At 36.8% G+C, this 20492-nt stretch overlaps 2 protein-coding genes across 6 annotated transcripts in view; both read right to left on the bottom strand.

Moving 5' to 3' along the window:
• The window catches only part of ulk1b (unc-51 like autophagy activating kinase 1), a 20779-nt gene extending 19629 nt beyond the window's left edge, over positions 1 to 1150 (bottom strand). For 3 of the 5 annotated variants that reach the window (XM_026196434.1, XM_026196436.1, XM_026196437.1), the window contains exons 1-2: positions 519 to 1149; positions 62 to 154 (exon numbers count right to left, since the gene is read on the bottom strand). In XM_026196434.1, the coding sequence (XP_026052219.1) occupies positions 62 to 154; positions 519 to 608 (183 nt within the window). In that variant the 5' untranslated portion in view covers positions 609 to 1149. Of the gene's footprint in view, positions 1 to 61; positions 155 to 518 lie in introns of all 5 variants that reach the window. The other 2 variants (XM_026196435.1, XM_026196438.1) reach the window with 2 other exon arrangements.
• Positions 1151 to 5068: 3918 nt separating this feature from the next.
• Positions 5069 to 20492, bottom strand: part of LOC113038783 (matrix metalloproteinase-17) — a 69648-nt gene continuing 54224 nt past the window's right edge. Inside the window, exons 5-10 of the mRNA XM_026196433.1 lie at positions 17486 to 17662; positions 14633 to 14735; positions 13086 to 13168; positions 12160 to 12312; positions 11234 to 11491; positions 5069 to 7848 (exon numbers count right to left, since the gene is read on the bottom strand). Of these exons, the coding sequence (XP_026052218.1) occupies positions 7526 to 7848; positions 11234 to 11491; positions 12160 to 12312; positions 13086 to 13168; positions 14633 to 14735; positions 17486 to 17662 (1097 nt within the window). The 3' untranslated portion in view covers positions 5069 to 7525. The remainder of the gene's footprint in view (positions 7849 to 11233; positions 11492 to 12159; positions 12313 to 13085; positions 13169 to 14632; positions 14736 to 17485; positions 17663 to 20492) is intronic.

Below are 20492 nucleotides of genomic sequence, written 5' to 3'. Positions count from 1 at the left end.
ATGCTTTATTATTATGTAATGGAAACGCAGTGCATTGCCAGCCAAGACAACCAAAACGTACCTTCAATATCTTTATCTCTTTCCCCAGCAGAGTCTGAGATTTGGCCAGATTCTTCTTGTTTATGCATTTGACGGCAACTTCCCAATCATGCTTCTGAAAAATACAATGATTTTAGCTGTTAACCATAATCATTTTGCAGTCTACATTGTATTTAACATATCTGACCCATAGACACAGATCTGTTGTTTCACAATCTCTGATTAGAAGTCATCTCTAAAAACTAAAATGACACATTAAAAGCTTGAAAATGTATGTAATTATATGTAATGGGTTTTAATGCGTATCTATCTATAATACTAGACATTTAATCTTTTATTCTAGCCTCCATCTGTTGTGCTAGAGGTCTTTAAGGTGGTATGCCAGTTCTGCAACCAGTATGTATACATAAGGCACAATGACACCACTGCATGCAGACGGAAATTTTGCAATATACTTTTTTAAAATGATATTTTCTCACCTCTCGATGCCTGCCTTTGAATACCACAGCGAAGGCACCGTGTCCTACGAGGTCCTTCCTGCTGAATTCGAATTTCCCGACAGTCTCCATCTCCCTGCACCTTGATTATTTATGTGAACTAAAGCTGGCCCACAAATAACCTCTTTCTGCTTCCCTCTTCTCCTCTGTCTGGACCAGGCTGCTGGAAAGTTGAACCCCACTTCTGCGTGCCATGGGCAGCCTTTCTTTACAAATACCCCTCTCCTCTTTCATGATATCCTGGAGGTGAAGAGGAGATCTATTCCTTTTAATTATGACACTTCCCCATGCCGACAAACCACCTGTCGTGGTGGGAAAATAAAGAAAATCGAGCTATGCTAAAAAATACCACCTTAAAACGCTAGCGATGGGTTTGTTTGTGTACATCCGATGTTGTTAGCAGAGATGTTGTCAGCTGTGCTAATATCCTCGCGTTCGTGTGTACATCAGGCTCGCAGAGTCGCGATTGTATATAACTCGCTTGTCTTTTTACTAAATATACCTGAGATATCTAAAAAGCTCGCGCAAGATTTGACTGTTTGTCTCAACAAAGACCTCTGTTTAGTCGAGGTCTGCAGCGCCGCGCATGCGCACTACCGTTTCACCCAGGATCGGTGTTGACGTCAACGAAGCGATGTCACGTTCGCGTCAATGTAACGCAACACAAAAATAAACAAAAAGCAAACGCACATGAAATTAAGTGAAATGAATTAATGAGATGTAAAAAAATTTGTATTTATATTAATATCAAAAAGTAGACTGCAAGAGAATCAGGTTGTTATGTTAGTGGAATTTAGTCGGCATTATAGGCTAGATCATCAGTAAATCATCCATTAACGTAAAACTTTCCAGCTTTTTAAATTTTCACTGGAAAAAAAAGTCAAATCAACAGTAACACTATAACGTTGGGCATGAAATACTTTATTCTGCAGAATAGCGTACTTCAGGTGCCATCGTGTGGAGTAGTATGGAATAGCAAAATGATTGGCCGGACATGAAAATACTAACGTAGACAGACGGCAAAAGAAAAATGTAGGGGCAAAAAAATTAAATAAAACAACAGCTAATGCTGCTTTATGTAAATTTTAGAGTTTTTAGTGCATAGTTTAAAGTGGAGACATCATTGTTTAAAATTATTTAAAACCGCTCATATGAGACTTATCTAAATATTGAGAAAATAGCCTTTAAAGGTGTCCAATTTAAAGCTCTTAGCAACACATATTACTAATCAAAAATTATGTTTTCATATATATATTTACAATAGGAAATTTAAAAAATATATTCAGAACATGATCTTTACTTAATATCCTAATGATTTTGGGCATAAAATAAAAAAATAAAAATTTGACCCATACAACACTACAAACATATATAGAGGCTATTTGTCGAATATTTGTTTACAATTTTAGCAGTAAGATAGACTCTGTTAATGGGCAGTTTAAAGAAATGACCTTTGTAGTCTTCATTTTTTACTCTACCTGGAAAGTACATTCACTGCAAAGATGAAAACTGAATACACAGTCAAGGATAAGTATTTTGCTTCACTAGAAGGTAAGCATCTCAGCAAGCATACAATATAAAAATGGAAATAACTATGGAAAAAAAAAAAACGTGAATATGGTAATCATTCAATTTTAAAGAAATTAATACTTTTATTTGGAGAAAACACATTTAATAATGCAAATAATGGCTTTTACACTGTTCCAAAATTTGCAGATTTCATATAAACATGACACTGAAGAATATAACGCTGCTGAAAAATCAGCTTTACCATCACAGGTATAAATTTCATTTTAAAATTCATTAATATAGAAAACTGTTATCTTAAATCATAATAGTATTTAACAATTTTACTGTTTTGCTTTATTTCTGATCAAATAAATGCAGTATTGGTGAGTATAATGCCTCAATCATAATCTACTCCTTAATCTACTCCTTTTTTTGTTAAACCACAAGAGGGTGCTGCAGGCTTGCAAAAAACTCAAAGCCTTGGGGACAACAACTTCTTCAATGCAAAAGCTTGGCAGCTGGAATTGGTCTGGGGACGAGTGATTTGGAAGATCTAGCTGAGAGCATGTAGCATCCTGCATTGTGACCCATTTCAACAAGGTTACTTAAAACTCTTTCATGTTTTGAATCTGATATGCTTGGCCCTTGCCCTTCATGGAGTGGAAAGGCAAGTGCTGGCAGTACTTCATAATGGTGAAAGCCATAAAATTGCTTGTGTGTCGGTTCCTTTTATTCTTGTTGCTCCTGATCTCAACAACAGCCCTGTTTGTTCACGTTTAGGGACCCAGTCCGGTCAAATTTTTGTACTCGAGGGTCTTTCATGATCAGTCACTTTGCATCAAAAAGACTTCACCTGAACAAGATGGAAATCCATGTTATAGACGCCAGAGCTCTCCTGTGTCAATGAGGCCAGCAGGCAGAGCTGTAGGAAAATAATGTCACAGATGTATGGTGGAGATCAAAGTGCTGCTGCTCCAACTTTAAAGACCTCTGAGCGGTAAATCTATAGTGTTCACATAAGTCACCTGTCAGCTTATCAAATGGTACTGCAGAGAAGCTTAACTCATGGCAAACAAACCATCACTCACACAGCCACTGAGCTGAACTACTCCTCATACGAGCAAAAAGGTTATCAGAAACTGTCAGTTGGGGACTGAGAGACATGCAGGTGGATGACTCTTCATGACCGCCTGGTGAAACTGTCTATCACTACTATCAATACCAGCACAGAGCCCGACTTTTGTGTGCACTTGGCTTGCCATATACAGTGGCTTCGTGAATTGCAACGGCCCCAAAAGGGAATGGATTGGTTCTGCCTAAACCATCTGGTGAATTCCCCTGCTGTGGCTCAGTCCAAAACCCTACAGCACCAGTGAGGAACGAGCGATACTCTTTCTGCTCGTAATTGTCATACAGCGTGTTCAAAACACCCAGAGTCTATACTTACAACCACTGGAGGAATGAGTTAAGAGGGGGCTGGTGCTGCTTTGGCAGAGATTTATATTTTAATTTGTAAAAAGATGATGAGAAAAACTTTGACATCATTGCCGGTCATTCAGAGCTGAATTAGAAATGCTATTTAAATTGAACTCAAGCTGAATTTAAATGAATCGAAATGGAAATAATAATACAAAATAGATATTTAGATAGATAGATAGTTATTTTATCATACTTTATAGGCTACATTAAAGTTATAATTTGATTACTAACAGTATCTCTAATGTTTACAACTACTTGTAAATCATGAGAAAATTCCCATTCTAAACAGTGACACGGGGCAGTGCAGTCACCTGTCAATAACGTTAGTTACCCTTTGTTACCGCCTTTACTGACGTAGAAAACCACGTGACAACAGTGTTGTGGACAAATGCAGAAGAAGCAGAGCAAACCATTAGCTTTCTTCAAGCAGTTCCTTATTCCTACTTCTTTTTGTACGTTTTATGGTGGATTTTGTTACTTATTTATGGAACATAATTACTGTTTACGTCTGCCTACGTCTTTACAGTTCTGTCGACAAAGACAGCTCCCGTTAACGTAAACGTACAGGTCAACCAAACCCAAGAAGAGTTTGGGACAAGAGGAGAGAAAGAGCGAGGATCAATATCGATGTTGCGTTTTCTAGATCGAAAGAGCTTCGCGACAGAAAGAGATGCCGATCTTGCTTGTGTTTTACTCGACAGCTGTGTTGTTTTGATGCGTATCTTTACAGAAAACGTATGCTATTATAACGATCAGCAAAATTAGTATTGTGGGGCATACACGCCAAACGCGGGCCATCGAGTCTCTAGACCCGCACGAGGATGCGTCTGATCCATAGTCTGATCGCGTCTTTGCATTGACTTTGCATGTAATCTATTCGCGCAAATTGTGGAACTCGTGTTTGCTATGTATGCCCAATTATTGTGTTAGAAACCAACAAATCCCATCATTCCACGCTCCTTCCTAGCGTCATCAAACCATGCTATTGTTATTGTTTTGGTACCCTCTAGTGACAGGTCCTACAACCTGCACCTTTAACTTTTGTGGAAAACACCTTATTGGATGGATGGGAGGATATACAGATTTAATTCCAATTAATGCTCACAAACTGAAAAGGAGCCCTTTTCTTCTCAAATTGTTAATTTATCTTTTTCCAACCATGGTTGACATAATAAACAAGCTAAACCATATGGATTTGCTTGCTATGGGACTAACTACATCCGCCCACTTGATTCCACTCAAGCACGTGTGTAGAATCAGCCTTACCGTGTTTTTACCTTCAAGAAAGCGGTAAAGCCAAACCATCCAATATTGAAATTTTAGTCGGTACTTCACAGGATCCCTGCACAAGGTCCCTGGGCTGAATAAATGTAGTTTCAGTCTCAGAAACATGACCAGTCTGCTTACCTACGGGCGCTGACAGTCTCAAGGCAGCTGGGTAATTAAAAGCACTGTAACCTTTGATGAAACATTTTACCGCTCAAAGTATTTCAGTTATCGCTACCAGAAGGTACCTGACACATCATTCAAAGTCATTGGTTTTGCTCTCAGCACCTTTTAATTCAGCACCCACACACACAAACAATCTTTAAGTTTTTTTGCTTTTTGTCCCATAGACCTACATGGCACAAAGTGGGCTCATTGCCAAGAGGACGGTTAGTTTCAATACCCATTGTGAAATGAATTTGGTTGTCTTTGCTATACAGTAAGACAGAAACAAAATAACAAAGTTACAGCAGAACGCATGTAGGATGTCTGCACATAAACAAACAAGAAAATCATGCCAACAGAGCTCTGGGTGCTAATACAATTCTGATCGGTGGCGTGATGCTATTTTGGCATCTCTAGCGTTAGGTGAATGTGGTGCACAAAAACCAGCGGCGGGAACCGCGTGACAGCAGCTGTCATGTCTGTGGAGAAAACGCAGCGTGGGGCTCGCTTTTAGTCTCTGTGTGACATGAAATTACAGCACTCATCACGCAAGTTTGCTCATTCTGCTTTATTTTCTACAAAAATATTTCACCTTATAAAAGACAGCTCAGAATGTACAATGTTTTTGCAACTGCCATAGAAGTTTTTACCTTAAATATATATGTATATGTATTTATATATAGTATATAAGCATTTCTTTACATATGTAATCAGAGTGCACTCCCAGCAGCCCAGGATATGAGTCAAACATCCTCCCAGTCTGTTGAATTATTTCTCATAACTCTCTCTGACTGTGGGAACTGTTAGAAAGACAAAAAATATATATTTATTTTTACATTTAAACCAAATGTTTCTAGCTGTGGAGGTCCAGGCATTGTGAATCCAGCTTCATGCATGACCTTGATAAACTAAACAACAGTGGTGTTTATAAAAAAAAACAAAAAAAAAAACAGTTGATTACAATTATAAGTAACTATCATTGCTTTAGAGTGATGATTTTGTGGTGGTTATTACTAAAACAGTCAGTACTGAAGATGAGAGTAAATATAATTGCTTAGAACAAGGCAGACTAATAAGTAAAAGATGCTAAGACACTGGGAATCAGTCGATCAGAGAGGATGAGGAGGAGACGGTTTCAATATGGAACCCGTAGGATCAGTAAAGGTTTACGCTTTTAGTAAGAAACGAGCCGGAAAGGTGCCAATAAAAATGAGTGACAGCATTTTTAAAGCACTTGGAGCAAGGGAAGGTTATCAGGTTGTGACTCACGGTATCCCATGATGCCTATGAACTGCATCCAGCCGGAAGCCCTATTCGTGAGATTTCTGCTGCCTTCCCTATATAAGCAATATCCCTCCTATCATCATGATCATTATCATCATGATCGTTACTATTACTGGGTCTGGATGCGCCTCAGATTAGCTGGTTACTGTAATATCTACTGTAATATATTCTGAAACAAAAAATAATTGAATGAACCTGATAATGAATGTTCTGACGTTTTGAATATTAATAATAATACATGTTTGCTTTTATAATAAAAATATCAGCGATGCTTGCTTGTGCAAAACACTGGCACGATGGATATTTAGATTTATTTCTAGAATGCTGCTATGCGTTGCAAGGGTTACTTATGGATGTATTCTAAGACAAGTCTATGTGATATTCTGGATCCTAAATATGGCTCATAACCCTCCTGCAGGATTTTTTTTCGGTTGTTTTATTGTCTGTCAGGTGAAGTCGTAGGTCTGATAAATTAACAGCACACCTCAATGAGCAACATGATTTGAGATATCATTCACGTCTGTAGCACAAACGGTGTGAGATAAATTATGCGCAGAAGTTTAGTATTTCGGGTTAAAGGAATAGCTCACACATAAATTAATATTCGCTTAAAATGTACTCACTCTCAGGCCATCCAAGATGTGAATGAGCTTGTTTCTTCATCAGAACAGATTCTCTGAACTCTGCTGTGAATGGGTGCCGTCAGAATGAGAGACCAAACAGCTTGACAAACACATCACAACAATCTGCATTCCTCACAACTCAAGTTCATCAATTAATGTTTTTGTTTCTTACAAACATGCACACCTCACATGATTCGACTGGAATAGTTTGGATGAATTGTGCATTATCATCATGTTTTTATCAGCTGTTTGGACTCTCATTCTGACGGCACCCATTCACTGCAGAGGATCCAATGATGAACAAGTGATGCAATGCAAAATTTCTTCAAATCTGTTTTGATAAAGAAACACACCTGAATAGCCCGATGGTCAATCTTCAGCAATTTTTTATTTTTCAATCTTTGTTCAGGTAAGCAAGCAATAGCAAGCACCACTAATAATAATAATAATACAAATAATAAAAAGTAATAGTAATAAAATTTCCAGTTTCTAGAAAACCAACAACAACAACAAAAAAATGTGATCCTTTCTTGATTGAAGTGCTGAGGCCTTTCCATCAGTCCAGCGCTTTCCAGAGCCTCTCAAAGCTCTCTTTACCCACAGGCTGCTGTATGTTCTGCTCCTGGAGTCTTTTTTGAGTACAGGCCTGTGGCTCTGCCCTTATCAGAGAAGAGCAGAGGAGAGAGCGAGTGTAAGCGTCCAGAGCGGCGCTAACACCCAGACGGGCGAGAGGGTCAGTTGTGTCCCCGACGGGGAGGCTGAGTCTGAAGTACAGGAACAAACCTCGTAGCCATTTTCTGCATGGTCTGCCTGGTGCTGCCCATGTAGCCTTGTGTTCGAGTTGTTCTGCATCTCCGGGGAGTCCGACTGCATTTCTGTGCACACCAGCCAGTCCTTGCCGATGGGACGCGGATAACCCGCTTCAACCTCCATATCGCTGCCCGCCACACGCCAGTACTCCTTTCCCTTGAAGAAATATGACGCTCCTGAGAAGAAAAAGTAGAAAATATAAGGAAATAAAATACAGGTTGATGCATAGAATGGATTTTTCAGACCTGCTTTCATCTGGCATACACATCATGATGGTTCCTTTGCCCTGTGGCTTTGTCAACTCTATTTCCTGTTTTGAGACCACCTGGGGTGATACTAGAATATGAGCCTTGGGGGGCTTGACCCCCAGAAATATTGGAGAATATGTTGTGCTTAGAGCAGTGCTTCTCAAACTGTAGTCTGTGGACACTGGTGGTCTGTTTTTAGACTGTCCTAGTTGTCTGAGAATTGATTGACTGTCAAAAAAATATAAACAGAAAAAAAATGTAATTGAAAAAACTATAAACACTAAAAGAACCGAGGGAACTGCAGGGGGTTCATGAGTTGATGAAAAGCTAATCATTAATGAAATCATAAAAATGTAAAATAAAAATAAAAAATAATTAAATAAAATTAAAAGATATATAAGAAATGTTTAATGATTATATTTCTTTTTTACCTGCAAAATAAAGGCAACATCAGAGAACCATTCGAATGTGTTTTATATTATTGAAATATTATCCCGGGGATAAATATTCAATAAATATTTTAAACGCAATGATTGACAGCCTCTGAAATGTTTTTAACTCCCGTACATTTATACATAAGTGGTTATATAAATAAAAAAATAGAATAACAATGTTAATCTTTCACATAGTTTAAATACTTATGTTTATTTCTCACATAAAGCTATCAAACAACTTTAGAAAATGACACAGATTATATACAGTTTTTGGTCCCCGCCTAATTTAACTATATGGGAAAGAGCAGCACAGACATTTGCTTAATTCCTTTGTGCTCTACAGAAGAAAGAAAGTCCTATGGGTTTGAAATGACTTGAGGGTGAGTAAATGATGACAAAAATTATATATTTTTTAATCTATTTCTTTATCACTCTATGGCAGCTGAATAAATCATGTCTTAGGGAGGATGATACACAAGACAAAAGCGCTCTAGATAGAGTCTAGAATCACCAACACATTTTGCCACTTGATGAAAGCCTAGTCCTTGCATTTGTCCCATCTGAACAAGAGCTTTACTATCTCTCTCTGTCTCGCTCTGCAGGTGAAATTGGCCCTCAGTGCTGTCTATCTGAACAGGACACTGTTGCCAGCACCTCCTCAAGCTGATACTTCTTCCCTCCCACTGAGGCCAGGGACTGTCACTTTAGAGTGTGGCCTGCGCTCACTCCTCGTTCAGAGCTCTTCCTGTGGGGCTGGCCTCCGAGAACAACACCTGATGAGACACCTTCTCTGCCCCTCACTCAGCCTACAGAGGTACCACAGGGAAAACAGATCTAGCACGTCAAGTGGAGCCTAAAACTATGCGTGTGTGTGAAATAGCTCAGGGTGGATAAAACAGGGGCAAACAAAATGTAAATGTGTCTAAATGGTCCCTTGACATTTGTAAAAAAAAAACTGCCATGAGACATTTAAAACAAATTTTTCAATGTTGATTACAGGTGCTGGATACGGTTCATTTTTTTGGATTAACAATCATAAAATGTTCTAATAGATATTTCTGAAATATATATTCTGAGAAACAGTACGAGCCGCTCCTAAACTCTGTGAAAAGCAAGGAGAGCGTGGCCTGCATTTTCTTTCTCCATCATTAATAGACTTTCTACCTGTCAGTTATTTTGTATTAATTTGATTATGCTGACAATGGCTTGGTCAAATTTAATACATGGATTACCATTTTGAATTATGACATGCTTCAACTCAATTCTGACAGTATTAGTGTAATAGACAACATGGGAAAAGGCAAACAAAAGAAGCTGTATGTGTATTTACATGAAAGTGCTTAGCTATGTGCTTTGCTTTATTTACCACGGGCTTGATTTGATCCATCACAGAATTTCAACTGCCCCTTCTTCATCCTTGAGGACACCTCGAGGAGCTTGCTGTGCATTAAGCACAATGCCGTGCATTAGGCATGACAGGACATTATGCTCCTTTCTCCATTCAGCTCACATAGAGCTCAAAACTGCTGCTATGACAACCACACAATCAAAACACCTGCCTGGCTAACATCCTCTCCACCCAAATAAAATCATATCTGCCAATCCAGATCAGGGTCATAAAACTGCGAACCGTTCCTTTATATGATGTATAAAGCATTAAGGAGTCATTTCTGAGATGTTCCTGGAGATGTACCTCACATGATGGAAATAATATGAGCCACATTTAATTTGTAGCTAATTTAAGGATTTTTATCTTCTTGATAAGCCTACTTTCCTTTCCTGTGTTTTCAGTTGAATCTGGAAGCTCACGCTGAACAGTGTTGCTATTATTTACTAATAACTTAAATTATATAAACACTTTCAATAATGGAAATATAACTAAAATATACGTACTACATAATAGACTTAAAAAAATGAACAAATTGAGTCAACATGTCAACAAACTGAGATAATAGTTGAAGTTGATAAAAAAATTGAAAAACTACTAAAAAAAGGAAATAAAAATATAATAATAACTAAATAAAAAATATTTCAAAACAAAAGATAAAAGCGTTTAACAAAACTGAAAAATTAATTAAATAAAATACTAAAAATAATAGCATATATACTATAAATAATAGTACAAATAATACTAAAATAACCAGATGCTGAGGTGCTACCAGCTTTTTTTGTATGTTATGGCCTGGAAAAAAACATGATTTGCTACTTGCTTTTTTTTATGGTATTTATTTGCACACAGTATTAATTATTTAGCTGGTGGGATGTTCTCGTTTCAGAGACCATTTTTTAATGGACATCTACGTCTACAAAATGAGATTTTCAAAAAGGTACTACCGTTGAAATGTTCACATTTTCTAGAAGCTGATTTTGTCAACTTCTGAAAGTGTATCAACAGTCTTAAAGGAATAGTTCACCCGAAAATGAAAATGTTGTCATTATTTTCTCACCCTCATGTCGTTCCAAACCTGTCTTAGTTTCTTTCTCATGTTGAACACAAAAGAAGATAATTTGAAGAACCAAACAGTTTTCCATAGTAGGAAAAGAAATACTGTGTTTGTCAGTGGTGGCCAACTCTTTGATTACCAGCATTCTTCAAAATAACTTATTTTATGTTCAGCTTAAGAAAGAAACTTATACAGGTTTGGAATGAGATGAGGGTGAGCAACTGATGACAAAAAAAACATTTTTTGTCTAATACATTTTGCATGGCTGTGCTGTTTTCCACCTAGTTTAACAGCGAACCGGTATGAACCCGCCTAGACAAGCACAGAAATTCATGTCTGTCTTTTCATGCTTGAAGGGAACGAGATTCATTTTTTGTGGCACTAAAAGATAGCATCCAGGAGAACTGCTTAAAATGAAAGATTCACAGGACTTACTGTCAGACCACCGCATGGCGTCATCTAGTTGAGATGGGATCCCTTTCCACAGCGCCGTGTCTTTTGGGTAGCCGAGGTCCATTTGCCGCAGATGGTCATCATAGCGCCAGTAACGGCTGTCCTTGAAGAAGTAGGTCTTCTCATTGTGCAGCCAAACAAATACAGCGTCCACTCCCTCCGCAGGCAGTCCGAAGTCCGTGACAGAGCGTGGGTAGCCCTCTTCAACATTATTGTCCTTGAACACCCAGTATTTCCCACCTAGGGAATTGAGAACAACTTATTGTGAGGTGGGAAAATTGTAGGCTTCATTAGCAGCAAACCAGATCAGAAAACCCAGACCTGCTGTGAAATACATTTAAATGCTCTAAATATACAAACATGTGTTCTTTTTACTGAAATTGGATTTGAGGAATGACTTCAAAACACTCTCGCATTATATCTTTGAAGGACATTGTTTGCTTTACAATCCAACTCTTATTAGAAATGACATTTACATAATTCCAGACTGTTAAATACCAATCATTTCAAGAATTTTTTTTTTTACACGAGTGAGTGTTTACGCTCCAGGGAGCATTTTGTTTTAAATGTCTGGAATTAACTACATTATCAGAGGGTCTTTTTAAAAATCATTTTAAAGAGTCTTTGATCTCTTTAACTATAGAATTCCCACAGATTACTGACTGCTAAAAGCGACAAACACAGGGTAATATGGACATTTTCTAAATGTGTTGCACAAAACACGACACCACAACGCTAAGGTGTTGCACTCATCCAAATTCAGAATGAGTTATGTGCCAAAATGCAATACTTAAGGTGAGGAATTCTGACAAACCAGTCAAGATGTACAAGTAATAATTAAAGGAAATGTTATATCGTAGGGTTAAAATTAATTTTAACTTCATAAAAGATGAAATGCAGGCATTTACCTTTAAAGAACACTATCTTATGGTCTCCAGGTCTCTCGTATACAGCATCCACGCTGTCCAGGTTTGCAGGCAAACCTCTCCAGAAGCGATGGATCTCAGCTGGCCTCAACGACACCAGGTGCTTCTCACGTGTCAGACGCCAAAAATACTTCCCTGACGAGAAGTTTGACAGTAAGAATGTCATGTGTGGTTATTGGTGTGTTTATGTAAGCTTTTGGTGTAATTACTGTATGTGCTATCATGTTATATGTATAAGGGACATTGGTTAATAAAGCATGGAATGTGTGCATGGCCGGGGGCAGTGGGTAGGAGGGTGCCCAGCTGGCAGAACCAGCCAAGCAAATACAGTGCACAAATGAAAATACATCAAAATGCAGACAGCTGTAGTCTGGAGACGGTGCATTCATGACTAAACAGGAAAACAAAACAATTTCACAGCAGTCCAAGTTCAAGGTTTTTGCATCATGAGAAAAAAAAAAAAGTTTTATTGTGTCCACATAACTGAGTATTATTATGCAAAAGATTAAAAATAAATTAATAAATAATAAAAATAAGCAAATAAAAAATAAAATTGTTTCTTTCATGTTTTAACTTTATCTTCTCTAATTCTAATGGGATAAGAAAATTAAATGCAATAAAAAAATAATATTTTTTTTAAATATATATTATACCTTAATATCAGTTATTAATATCTTATATATACTTATTATATACATTAATATACATTTTAGTCATAATATATCGTGAAGTTTTTTTTTTTTTTAAATTAAATTCATTTTAAGTTATTGGAAAACAAGACACAAAATACCAATTAAGATAATGTTTTTATTGATATTTTGTAGTTTATACTCACAAATGGGTGTATTCTTTATACATGGTCTGTTTCTAAAACCTACTGATTTCACAAGACTTCAGGGTGGTCTTACCTTTGAAAAAGAAGGCCTCCCCTCGAATCTGGGCAACAGCATCAAAGTGGCTAGTGCATCTGTCAGGGGCATCAGGGGCAGATCTGTAAGGAAAAATGGGTAAGTTTTAAATAAATGGCTTTGCAAGACATGTGAAGATAGAGCATCAGACCTGTTTCTACATGAGTAAATCAATGATTATGGAAGGGATTATTGACGACAGACCACTGAATTGTTTAAAATTTATGCACACCTTGAGGTGGTCATGCAGTCTCAGAGCAATGCAGAATAAGTTCATTGCTGCATAATTTTAAACAATTACATGATCCAGATTCAATTATTTCAAAAATACCAGAGGAGTCATGGTTTAGCTGGTTTACATGGTCTAGTTAGGGCCCTACTGGTAGATGTCTTGACTACAATTTCTGTCTGGAAAGGGCAAAAGTTACATTCAGTCAAAAACAAAAGGAAACAAACAAACAAAAAAACATGACAACAAAATAAAAAACAAAACAAAACAAATTGCTAATAAATTACTAAAATAAAACTAAAAAAATAAAATAAAATGCTAAACAATTACTAAATAAAATATAACAAATATAACAATTAAAAAGATATAATAAATAAATAAAATGTATTAAATAAAGTTATGTGAAACAAATAAAAGCAAAATGATTTTTTTAAATAAATCAAAAAATAAAAATAACATGGTAAAACACATAAAAATAGAAAGTAAATGTAATTAAAAAAAATAAAATTATATAAAATATATAAAAAATTAAATATGAAATAAAATATTTTTTAAAATCTATAAAATGGTGTATACCAAAGCTAAAACATTAAATGTATTTATCTCAAGACATTTGTCAGGTTTTCTAAAATAAGCACTGCTTTCTTATGCCACCATTTAAATATCAAGTTTAAAATCAGCAGAAGCCGCTGGTGCTAATTTGAAAGCATTGGCACTTTTACTGTAAACCTGTAGAGTACATTATTATTTTTGTCTAACTATGGCTATGTGCAACCAGACTTGAATGTCTTTACTATGTGCTTGGCTTAAGCAATGAAGATGTTATCACCAGCTTGCAACAGAACCTCTGAATGCGTTATCCCCTCGGCTAATGACTGACTTAGCACCTTGACGTGGCTGGGTTGTTAATGATGGAGCAATTATGGTGACAGAGCTGCTTTTGTGAGCCGGAACTCGCTTGACACTTTATTAACAAAGATTTCATTCACAGCTTATTAGCTGAGCACTCTGAGAGGAATATATTACTGACCTTTGTCAAACTAAATCTACCTGTCTCGCATGTCTGCCGGGAGGATGGAAGGAGAGGAAACAGAGAGGTGCACGCTGCTCTCAGAGCAGCTAAATGCTTGCTTACTTGGGGTCAGAAATTGAGTCTGTAATTTGTGTCATTCTGGCGTTTGCTTCAGGAAGGTTGAGTGCAGTTGCAGGTGCATTATGAAGTCCATACATACTCTCCTTCTAAATGATGGACTGCTACCTCTGCATTTCAAAATATTCAGAAGTGTGTGGATTTGTGGGTGCACGCTTGTTGACTCACGGTATCATAGATCTGTTTACGGGGAGGTCAAGCAGGACGGGAGGTTCGGCGGTTTGAGAGGGGTCATCTGGCTGCATTGTGTGCGATACAGACTCTCGAACACCTGACAAAACACAATGCGAGTTCAGCTTGCACAAAAGCAGAAAAACAGCACATTTCTGAGAGGAACACACGCTAAGGGTGTGTTTTACGTTTTGACAAACCTTATTACACTAACAATAATAACTTAAAAGTAGAGATAACAGCCAGTCGCATAAAATTAGTTTAGCAAAACTACTATTGCCACACAAAGAGAATGTATGAGTAATACTGTGCAAGTAAAAATAAGCTAATGAGGACAAAGTTTGACACTCAACAAAATGTACAAGTTCACTCCTTCTTTGTTCCAATTCAAATACTATTTTCTAAACTTTTAATAGCTCGAAAACATAAAATATTCTTATTTTGTGTGTGGTTGATACTTGACAGGTTTATGATAACTTACTAAAATTTTTGTCTTAAGAACACACATACAACATCCATCATCAAAAATCTTAAAGTATGCGATTCGTTTTGGGGTCCGATTAAGTGACCCAAGCTAAGAAAAGTGATTAAACACAATAATTTTGTAACCCTTTACAACAAGGTTCCATTTATCTACTAGATTAAATGCATTAACTAACATTAACAATACAAAAATACACTGTTACATTATGTATTAATCTTTGTTAACATTAGTTAAGAAACCTACAACTGTTCATTGTTAGTCCATGTTAGCCCAGGTCCATTATATAACATTAATAGATTTATGAGACTTTTTTTATTTTTCATTGTTAGTTTTTAGTAATGTAGTTAGTTAGCTAATGTTAACATGGAACCTTATTGTAAAGCGTTAACAAGCGTTAGCTGGTTAGCATGGTGTAGTTAGCATTTATTAGACATTGTAGCTACCATCTGGTTACAAAAGGCATCTTTCTGCATTGACGGACATTGACAAGCTGTGCTGTCAATAAAATAAATTAAATTAATTTAAACAAAACATTTATGCACCGATGCTAGTTTGAAACTTCTTTATATATATATTTTTAAGTCGTTGTATGAATATTTTTTTGGCTAGCTAGAACTGAAAATAAAATCCCATGTTTAATTATGAAACTATTACTTTTTTTTAGTTCTCAGTTATGTTTTAATTATTAATTTGGTATCAGATATTTACCCTAAAGAAGGAGACACAGATGAGACTCTTATCGTATATCAACTGCTGACAAACAGCAAGAGAACTAAGCTACAAAATCGGTGTGGTTATCATGACTGAGATAAACTGCTCTTTGGAGACCATTTAGTTCATATTGAAATGACAGAGCACAACTTGAGGCATTATTGAGATTAAACACACAAGAAGACACCTGAGATTGTTGGAATCTTTTTTCTCAGGAGAACCATCTGAGAAGCAAATGAACATAAATGTTTTTTAATGGAATATTAAGTCCACTACGAAATACTATTATTAATATAAAGACAGTCAACTCAGCAGAACATAAGGGTTAATTAATTGGACAAAAAGCATGCACACTAATTAAACTGCAGAACATATATTAAATACTTGGCCCACGTTCACCTTCTACTCTGAGTTCCAGAGCTCCTGGCAGTATTTGCTTGTATTTGAGCCCATCTTGATCCTTTCATCTCTATCTATAACTCTCTCTAACTCCTTGCTTCCCACCATGTGTGTTTGCAGCTCCGTTCTGCATTCTGCATGTTGATTAGCAGGGTCCAAATCATGGTGATGACCAATTAATCTCTGTGCTCCTAGCCTGACTCAACTAAGCCATTTAATTAAATCAATAGTGCCCCTATACAAACCCAATAACTTGCGCTCTCTGCGCCCCTGGTTTAGGTTCAGTTATTTGCCTGGTGGGATCACAAAAAAGGGCAGCCTGCAGAGGGGGCATGCAGTGCCAATCACTGCAAATTACAATGAGCACTTCAGCTAAAAACAAGGTAGTGTGAGTGGGTAGGGACGGAGGAACTGCTAAACCAATTCTACATGCCAGTCAGAATGTGCAAGTAAGCACAAGAGGTCCTTGTTACAGTGTTATTATACATTTATAGGGTCATATGACATTGCTAAAAAGAACATTATTTGGTGTAATGCAATGTGTTTTTGCAGTTTAAGGTTCCAATTTTTTTTTTCACATTCCACAATGAACTTTTTTTCCCAGTCTATAATGATAATATAATATTTCTGAATATAATATAATATTTATTTGTATTTGAATATATATATATATATATATATATATATATATATATATATATATATATATATATATATATATATATATATAGTATATCAGTTATACTAAAATAACTGTTTAGCACATTAATAAATGAAGATAATACTAATAATGTCTGAATATAATGAATATAATACTCATTGTATTCTAATATAATATTATATATTATTATATCCAAGCACTCAGAATAGTGCAGTTGTATCTGTGGCACATGATTCTAGTTCTTTTAGTGAATATGGCAATAAGACGACGCAGACAGTGCATGTAACGGCACTATCGGCAGGCTCATTCTTAGTGTCATCCTTGTGTGTTTACTGTTGACAGATTACAGCATCTATCTGTCTGTATGTCTCGCAGAGACTGTGCCTTCGAGTTGTTGCTACTTGTCACTTTCCGATTCTCCAACAATGCCAAGGCATCTGAGATTCAAACAGTGATAGCAGGGCGTCCGTGTTTGATTGAAGAGCTCAGCTCACACAGTCTGCCACGGTACCTGTTTCCAGCTAACTGATGGAGAGTAAGGAGGTACAGGAAGTAAGAAAGAAGCCAGACGTGACCAAGGGGTGGACGTTCTTACCGTAAAGCTGCCAGACGCGAATCTTGTCTTCGTACGGGAGGTTGTACTTGAGCGGGTCGCCCACTGGCCCCTGATAGTAAGGGCGCATGATGGACTCAATGGCAGAGGTGTGTGCGAGTCCTATGGCGTGGCCAAATTCATGCACCGCCACTGCGAAAAGATCCATTCCATGAGAATCTGATGAGAAAAGACAGAAGAAAGAAGAAATGTTATTTTTCTACATAATAACAAAGCAGAGGAAGAAAGTATTGCCTTGATGAAAGGTTTTCAAACTGGGGTCCACAGAAACCCAGACACCAAGTGAGTTCTACATAAGGTTTGTGAAAATGTTCAGAGAATAACAATAATAAATAATAAAAATAATAATAAATACAAAAAAATACAAAAAAAAAAAAAATCCGTAAATGATGCAAAGTAAATTTCAAATAATAAAATAAAATATAGCTGCAAGCAGCGATGGCGGGCTCAAGCCACCAATGCCATCACCACCCCGGTGGCATCAGGTAAACTGTGCCCAGCGGGCACATGCATTCACAATATCCCTCTGGCAGTGAGGTTTTAAAGGATAGAGGGGAGCGTAGAGGGGAGTGTGCATTTGCAGTGTCTGGGCCACGACTCTGGAATACCCTGCCTTTAGAGATCAGACTGGCCCCTTCCTTGTCTATTTTTAAATCTTTGCTAAAAACTTTTTTATTTTCCTTAGTGTACTGACTACTGTGTTATGCTACATTTTGAAATGGGTGGTTTTAAATTTTTTGTCTGGTCTATTTTTATGTATAAGCCCTTTCACACATACAGACGTTTCCGGAAAATTACTGGTAAATTTCCATAAAGAGGTCATGTGTGAACAGGATCTTTTAAAAAATACCGGTAAATTCGTTCAGGAAATTTAACGGTATGAGAAGTTGTAACATTACCAGTAAATTCGGAATTCTGCTGTGTGTGAACGCAGAAGGAAAATTACCGGTAGGAGCACGTAAGAGTTCAGAACGCGGTGACGTAAGACGTCTTCCAATCATCAAGCATTCACCCAATGTTTAAGAAAATAAAATAAATGTCATCCATCCAACTGAAGCGACAGTGAAATTAAGGCGCTTCCTATTATCCGGTAGGATGAAGTAGCCTAATTTGTCGTCATCTGAGAGAAACTGTTAGTGATGCAGTAACATATGATAAAATAACTGTTAACTGTCGCCGACAAAGTCAGGTCATCAATAAACTGAAAACATTGTGTCTTAATATCTAAAAAATAAACGACCATCACAAACGAAGTAGTATTGGGAGTATTTCTTGTTCCCATTATGACTTTTGTCCGTCTATTTGGGGGTTCTGCTACTCCACAAATCTTGTAGGCCTAGCTCTACGTGGATCTCAACCCGCGGCACGGCATGAAATCACACGCTGCCCACCATGCCGAACACAATAAATAATAAAAACAATAACTTTAAGTTTTACAACTTAATTTTACAACTTAATTTTAATTTTAGTTTTTACATAGGGAAAAACAGATAGGGCACAAACGAGAAGTCGGAGCAGTGAAGAAGAGTGCTTGACATTCGGCTTCAACTTTCGGTTTGCCCCGCAACTCACTTGAGGATGTTCAGCACGTCTTTTTTTCCAATTCTCCCAAAACAACTCATACTACTGTTTGGAGCAGTTTTTGATCGTTAAACAGGCATATAGGCTAAGTTTTTTTTTTTTAAAGCGGCCAGCACAGAGAGAGAGTTTACATAGCCTATATGTTTAGCCTTCTCAAATCATCACGAATTGTCTAAAATAAAATCTACAGATATAAAACAGTTCAAGCATAACGATGTTTTAACGTTGAACCCAGATGCGCGCTATATGTATATTTTGTGCGGAGAACGCAAGATAAAGCACGCTTTTTTGGGACATAGGTGCCAGCGCGATCATGATATAACAAAGAAATATAAAATAAAGAAATATAAAATAAAAAACAAACAAACATGCTTTCTGCCGTCTCATCTTGAACAGGAGAGCTTACAAAATACCGAAACACAGCGAATACATGCCTCACAGACATGATAAATATATCTATAGAAAGCTTTTAATTACTACTTAACGAAATAATAAAAACAAACAACAAAAAATCTAAATACAATCATAATCCGTTTAGGAGGCGCATCTAATGAGGCAACTTCATCCTTGGGGCACAGACTCAGAAAACACTAGTCTATTAGTAAATAATTCAAATATATTTTTACTATTTCCCTCTGTCACATTCATGGTAATTTTTCCGGTGCTTTGGGACATATTTTGAACTCAATTTATACGCACAACATGTTTATCTGCGCTGATAGACTATTTGATATGAATTTGGATCAGGCTACATTTGTGAATGCACCTTTTCTGCAAAGTGCGTCTTACAGACTGCAATTTACAATCGCAACTTCATTGTGCTATTAATCCTTTCAATCCGATTTTCACTAAATTGGTCAGCTCCAGACAGCATCGGGTGTTTTATTAATGGGGAGTATAATTATTCAAAACAGTCATCTATTACGATGTCTCTGTAACAAAAGCAGTTACATGAATAATACATTTAAAAAAAAATTTAAACCATAAACAGAAATACTGAACACGTATTACCCTCCGTGTTTAAAAATACAAGCGCAGCTGTTTAGAGATTAATTACGTCACAGAATTTACCGGTATTTTGGAATGGATGTGTGAATGGTGCTTTTCTGGAAAAAAGACGGAATGTCGTTGACTGTGTGAACAGCGCATTTTTGAATTTACCTGTAAAGTCGTTCTGGTAATTTTACGGAACTTTACTGGTATTACTGTGTGAAAGAGGCTTATGTGTAATATTCTTGCTCTTATGTTAAAGCACTTTGGTCAGCCAGGAGGCTGTTGTAAATGCGCTATACAAATAAATTGAACTTGAACTTGAACTTGAACTTGATATGGCAGTTAAAGGGTTAATCCGAATCATCTAGACTTTAAAATCACATTCACAGAACAATATATATATATATATATATAT

This window comes from Carassius auratus, chromosome 21, assembly GCF_003368295.1.
Source record: "Carassius auratus strain Wakin chromosome 21, ASM336829v1, whole genome shotgun sequence".
In the NCBI taxonomy this organism is placed as follows: domain Eukaryota; kingdom Metazoa; phylum Chordata; class Actinopteri; order Cypriniformes; family Cyprinidae; genus Carassius; species Carassius auratus.
The sequence above is the reverse complement of the archived record's forward strand: the minus strand, read 5'-3'. Positions and strand labels throughout refer to the sequence as shown.